The sequence below is a fragment of the Vitis riparia genome, chromosome 12 (genome assembly GCF_004353265.1).
Source record: "Vitis riparia cultivar Riparia Gloire de Montpellier isolate 1030 chromosome 12, EGFV_Vit.rip_1.0, whole genome shotgun sequence".
In the NCBI taxonomy this organism is placed as follows: domain Eukaryota; kingdom Viridiplantae; phylum Streptophyta; class Magnoliopsida; order Vitales; family Vitaceae; genus Vitis; species Vitis riparia.
In genome coordinates this window covers 21509970-21515887 of record NC_048442.1, presented here as the reverse complement: position 1 = coordinate 21515887, position 5918 = coordinate 21509970, and the positions used below count along the sequence as shown (strand labels likewise).

General features: G+C 36.6%; 1 protein-coding gene across 3 annotated transcripts; it reads left to right on the top strand.

The window, feature by feature from the left end:
• Window positions 1-289: 289 nt before the first annotated feature.
• Window positions 290-5918, top strand: LOC117927338 (DNA-directed RNA polymerases II and V subunit 6B-like). Of its 3 annotated transcripts, XR_004653320.1 has the most exons (7): window positions 293-388; window positions 3559-3592; window positions 3698-3864; window positions 3949-4000; window positions 4950-5017; window positions 5150-5481; window positions 5715-5918. XR_004653320.1 is itself a non-coding variant. In XM_034846826.1 (6 exons), the coding sequence occupies exons 1-5, from the start codon at window positions 354-356 to the stop codon at window positions 5019-5021; spliced, it is 360 nt and encodes a 119-aa protein (XP_034702717.1). In that variant the 5' UTR covers window positions 290-353; the 3' UTR covers window positions 5022-5056; window positions 5150-5506. The 3 variants fall into 3 exon arrangements, 2 of the variants coding, with proteins under 2 accessions (XP_034702717.1, XP_034702716.1); XM_034846826.1 differs by lacking the exon at window positions 5715-5918 and having other exon boundaries at window positions 290-388; window positions 4950-5056; window positions 5150-5506; XM_034846825.1 differs by lacking the exon at window positions 5715-5918 and having other exon boundaries at window positions 5150-5506.

Genomic DNA, 5918 nt, shown 5'->3' with positions numbered 1-5918 from the left:
GATTAAAAATAAAGTTATGGAAATAAAAATTATTTTTATAACATATTTAAAAATATTAAAAATAAGTTAAAAATATTTTAACTTCCCAAATAGATTTTTGTTTTACAAAATATTATACAATAATTTTCAAACACATTTACCACGCCATATAATTTTTGTAGAAAGCCCTCTTAACAGAATAACTGATATTTCAAGAACTTTCGGGGAGGCTATTGAGATTACAATAAACCTCAAGGACGTTTCTGATATTTTGCTCACAGCTGAACGGTCAAAAGCTGAGGGTTTTGAGTCCAATTCAACAGGTTAGGGGGTTAGGGGGAGAGAGAGACAGAGAGCATCTTCATCAATCGACAATGGCGGACGACGACTACAACGATATGGATATGGGGTTTCTCTCTCTCTCAATATATTATATAATATTATATTATATATACGAAGTTAGAGTTTGGTGTGTTACCCTCTCTCAATAGTTTTCCGTTTGGTTATTGAGAAAAGGCAGGGAAAATAGAAGAAAGTGAAATTCCGGGTTTTTTTATTTTTTATTTTTGAAGTTTTTATGATTTGGGACGTAAGAACATGTACACCATCCACGTAAGATAAGAAAGCGTTTGACCCCAATTTTCTCCGCAACCAAACAGATATCAAGGGAAAAGATATAGGAATTTTTATTTTCGAAATTTAATGGAAACGAGTAGGTACAGATAATACCTCCTTACATGAAAATATATATATATACACACACACAAAGGGTCTTAGGGACTTGTTAAGTAATGGTTGTGGGTAAATAGAACTGGCTTTACCTGTTAACTAGTTGAAAATGGTCGAGATGGTCCTGTTTTGGTGTCATAAGGGGCCAGTATGGGGGCTTATTGCCTGATACATCTCAGTGTTTATGGGGTTTATCTGGATTTGTGATATAGATGGGTACAAATTTCTCAGGCAAGTAATTTCTAGTACCATGTCGGAATATGGTATATGGATACCTAGTAGCCCTAAGGTACATTGATTTCCTAACCCAGAATGATATTCAGAATAAGTTCTATTGATAGAAAAAGAGTAAGTGCAAGGAAGGATGATGCATCCTTTGAGCTAAATACAAACACGGATAACAGAACAGATTGTCAAGAGTAAGTCTATCATATCTTGTATCATGATCAACAACCCAATATGGCTGTGTGATGAACTTGAGAGAATCATGGTAAATATTAATTTCATACATTATCATGCTTGCAGTACATTAAGTGCTTATTTGGGAGTGATTCTCATGAAACCGCTTTTAATTCATGGCACCTTTATCCATTTCTATCAGAAATACTTTTACAGGGTATCAATTAGTATTTGAATATAAACCAAACAAGTGTTTTGAAAGTGTTTTTAGTAATGAGATATATTAACAAAAGGTAATTTTTGGAAGAAACTTCTACCAAGTGCTAGTCCAAAAATGCTTTCAAGTGATTATGTAGATTTTTAAAATTGATTTTTGAATCTTTGCCAAACGCATAATTTGATTGATAAGTGTATATTTCTTCTCTAAGGTGAAAAAGGGCAGCCTTCGTTATTTATTTGTTTTCTCAATGGTGTTCTAAAGTTTTTATTTTACATTGAACTTGCATTGCAATCACAGTAGTCACATGCACCATGACATTAGTCTGTGTGTGTTTTTTTTTTTTTTTTTGTAATAAGCTGCTTCAAAGGCATATATTTGTGTTGATGCGGGGATGTCCTAGAGGCACTGTAGCTCCCTGAAATATTCGCCCCCTCAACTGAGAACGATGCATCTTTCTATTTTCCTGCAAAAAATGTCCAGACACACCCTCCGAAGCTTTTGTCAGTTTGGCGATCCAACATATTGGTATTCCAGGGGCTTTCTAAGGAATACTTACCTCCTTTGACTGGATCGTCGGGGGCCTTTTATAGTGTTAGGAGTCCTGTCATCTTGAAGATGGGAAAGCTCTTTGACTTTCGCAGTCATGATGGTGTTTAGAGGGTGGTAGAGTCATCATTATCCTGTAGGCGGCTGTCAGAAATTGTTGGGGGGATGGCTTGTCGTCTCACTCGTCTTTTGACTCTGCAGGCGGCGTAGGGCAGATCATAGCAGGTTGTCTGAAAAGGCTTGGGAATGTCCTATCGAACATGCTTTTGGCGAAATGAGTAATGATTGCCCGTGAAATATGGTCAGGGATCCTGTTTGGGATGACAATTACCGGGTCCGGACTGGACGTCCGGACAGAGGGTAGGACGTGCCACGTGTCCATCGGAGGAGTGCCTTGTGAGGCCAAGGTGGCTTGCCACGTGTACGCTTAGGGGTGGTCCTTACAATTTGGTCTCATCATTCTCATGTATATCGGAGAATGTGCCACATTTAGTGTCATTCCATAATGAAATTTTAAATATGATTTTCTTAATATGTAAGGATTCTTAGAAAGAAACCTTAAAAGGGGACAACCGTAGCACAAAGATGTATTCAGTGAAAAATTCGACAGGCAAGAAAAACAAAGGACAAGAAGGCCAAGATAACTAGGGCTGTAACTTGATGGGTTAGGTTAGAATGGTGGCTAATCCAAGCCCAATTTGGATTAAGAAACAATTGACTTGAGTCCAACCCAATCCAACCCCTAACCTGAAGTACTCAACTCAAGCCTGTCCCAATCTCGTTTTTCTAAATTCAAACTGGTCGGATTAGGCTTGGGTTGATTTGATTTGATGATTTAAAATCCACCCACAATGTTTTTAAAAACTTTTTTTTATATATTAATAGTAAAATTTAAATAGTAAATGGAATAACAAAAGAAGTAAAATAAATTTATGTATCTTTCTAGTAAAATGAAAAAGTATATGATATAATTATAATTTGATATTTTTCTAAAAAAATTATAAAATAAAATAAAATAAATATTATTATATAGGATAATATTTTTTGATAGGCAAGCTATGAATATGTATCAAAGAAGCCCACGCAAAAAGTGCAACAAAGTACACACAACGTATACATTTGACGTCCACCAAAGGTTATCTAGGATAATCTAAATTTTAAATATTGGATTGGGTTTGGGTTAGGCTTGGGTTATTCAAACCTTCGTCGAAGTCTAATCTGAGTATTAAAAATGATTGCCCAAGCCCTTCCAAAGGTTGGGTTGGATACCCCAGTTGCACCCCAATTAGATAATTAACCACAAATAGGCCTCAAGCTAATGAAAATGTATCAATGAAATTTATTTAAAAGAAAGGGGGGCAGGCCACCCTCCCTTAAAGAATTATTAGGCAAGAAGAAACAGGCCTTAAGAAAAGAATCTGGTGGAAGTTTAATCTGCAGGCATGTAAAGTTACACTAACGAAACCCTTTTTCTGTTTGCATTGTTGTCAGTGCCCTTCCCTCCCTTCTCTTATAACTACCATGCTGCTTTGTACATATGCTCGTGGACATGTGTAACTTTGCCATATATATGTTTTTGTGTGTGTGTGTGTGTGCGAGTTGGTACCAATAACTATTAATAATTTTTGCTTTGTTATCCATTTAAGGTGCCTTATTATTTAATGAAACAAATTTTGATGCTGCAGATATGAGGATGAACCTCCAGAGCCTGAGATTGAAGTAAGAAGCTGTTATATTGATTTGCTTCCTCAATTCATCTGGTATATTGAAATGTTATTTTTTTCAAAAGTTTATTGATTAAAGTATTTCTGGAATAATTGACAGGAGGGTGCAGAGGAGGATGCTGATAATAATAATAATGAAGACATTCCGGATGCTATCGAAACTGCAGAAAAAGAACAGGTGCCTGTGGAACGTTCTCGAAAGACTTCCAAGTATATGACAAAATATGAAAGGGCAAGGATCTTGGGTACCCGTGCTCTGCAGATCAGGTTTTATTTTCAGAACCTATCAATCTAAAGTCCTGTTGACCTAGGTGGTTGATGCCATAATAATTTTTCATGTGGATTGAGCAGCATGAATGCACCTGTGATGGTTGAGTTGGAGGGTGAGACTGACCCACTTGAGGTATGAATCTTTGTGAGGTATGCTGGTCTAGAATTTTATTTTTTCCACTCTAATAGTATTCCAGTGTCTTTGGTCATGCTAATATGACTCAGTTCAAGTAAATGGAGCCTTATCTCAACTAATGATGTTGGATCAATAATGCTTTTCCATTTTACTTATATAGAGCTAGAGTCATATAATTTTTCTTTTCGTTAAATTAGCATGTCTTGTCCCATAATTGCAGTCTAGGCCCTTTTTGGTTTTCCCTCAATCTCATGCATGCTACCAAAAACACTCATCTGCGGTTGGCCCATTTTTGGCATGGGCAAATAATCCCAACTTTCTCCAATCTTGTGTACCATAGTGGTGTTATCTCAACTGTCTCATAGATGCATGCAGTCTAATTCTATCCTTTTCCCTTTTTGTTTTGTTTATATATATATATATATATGTATTGTCTCTTTTGATAAGAAACTGAATTCTATTTAGAAAGGGAGGGAGAGAGACAGGGAATGAGAAAATATCTATCTCAGAAGAAATAAATAAATAAATAATAAAGAAACGAATGAATACAACAGTCAAAAAAAAGAAAAAGAAAAAAGGAAAAGAAAGAGGATGGTAACTCCCAAAGAATCTCACCAAAGTAATGGCTCCCTTCTTAGCTAATAAATCCCCTGCATGTTCACTGAGCTGTGAGTTTGAAGTTGTAGCTCCCCTCTTCATTGTTTTGCCTCTCATCTGTTTCAACACGGACCTTTCAGCCATTGCCATTTTGTGAATCTTGTTTCAGGACCATAAAGCCCACCTTGTCCAACAACTATCTCACAACATTTCAATTTTTTTGCATTGATATATGTTGATTACACAACACTCGAAAAACATGCAGCCAATTCATCCAACCAACTACTAGCTCCATAAGTTTCCTCTTTGTGCTATATCACTTTGATATTCCATTTTTCAATTGTTTTAGATTGCGATGAAAGAACTTCGTGAGAGGAAGATACCCTTCACCATTCGCCGCTACCTGCCTGATGGAAGGTAAGGGTCTTAGTTTGAAGTTACTTGCCTTCTTTTCAGGTTAGCCATACTTAGTTGAACTCCCTGCTCTTTTTCTGTTTTCATCTGCTTTTCTTCTATATTGAAAATCTTTGGTTCTGTGACATGCTCCAGTTATGAAGACTGGGGAGTTGATGAATTGATTGTAGAAGACTCATGGAAGAGGCAAGTCGGTGGTGATTGACTAGTTCTCATTCGGCAGCGAACAAGTGAACTAATGAAAGTTCCATGTGATGTATTTTTAGAACTTCCTACTGCAGACCTGATTAGTTTGACCAGCAATACATACATGTATAGGATGTTTGAGGTTGATTTTGTGCCTCAATGACTATCCTTAATTCATGTTGTAGATGTTTCTCTTCTTTTGGTTTTTGTAGAGACCTATAATGGGGTTGATATTAATGGCCCATGCTCAATTCCAATCCATGGGGAAAGTTAGAATGAAGGTACCCTCATGCTAAGAATCAGAAATCTCCCTGCTCATCTGACTGCAATTATTACTTGAAATTTGCAACTTTTCTTTTCCACATGAAAATTCTGATTGAACATTAGTATGAGGGAATGATTGTTGAATCTTCCTTTTTGAGGCAAATTGCTGGAATTGTCTCTGACTAGTTTTTTAGACTTTTTCTTTGCTTTGAGATCAAACTTCTCACACTTTTCCTAGATGCTTTTTCAGATATTAGGAAGTGCTTGATTTTGACATGTTGATGGAAGGAAGAGGGAAACTGCATGCTGCCCACTGAAGGGTCCAGCACTTGTCGGTTTTCATTGTCCTGTCTGCATTAGGTGCTTTCGTCTATGCTTTTCATGTATTTATTTCTCGCGAATGGGATTTGTAACTCTGTTATGTTGATAGGGCTAAGTGGAGCCCTTTCTCTTA

What these genes read in the sequence shown, in the direction of transcription:
- LOC117927338 (XM_034846825.1), top strand. Translation starts at nt 354, where the DNA reads ATGGCGGACGACGACTACAACGATATGGATATGGG. An exon ending in CTCCAGAGCCTGAGATTGAA is followed by an intron (nt 3,593 to 3,697) that starts GTAAGAAGCTGT and finishes AATAATTGACAG; the next exon opens with GAGGGTGCAGAGGAGGATGC. An exon ending in GTGAGACTGACCCACTTGAG is followed by an intron (nt 4,001 to 4,949) that starts GTATGAATCTTT and finishes CAATTGTTTTAG; the next exon opens with ATTGCGATGAAAGAACTTCG.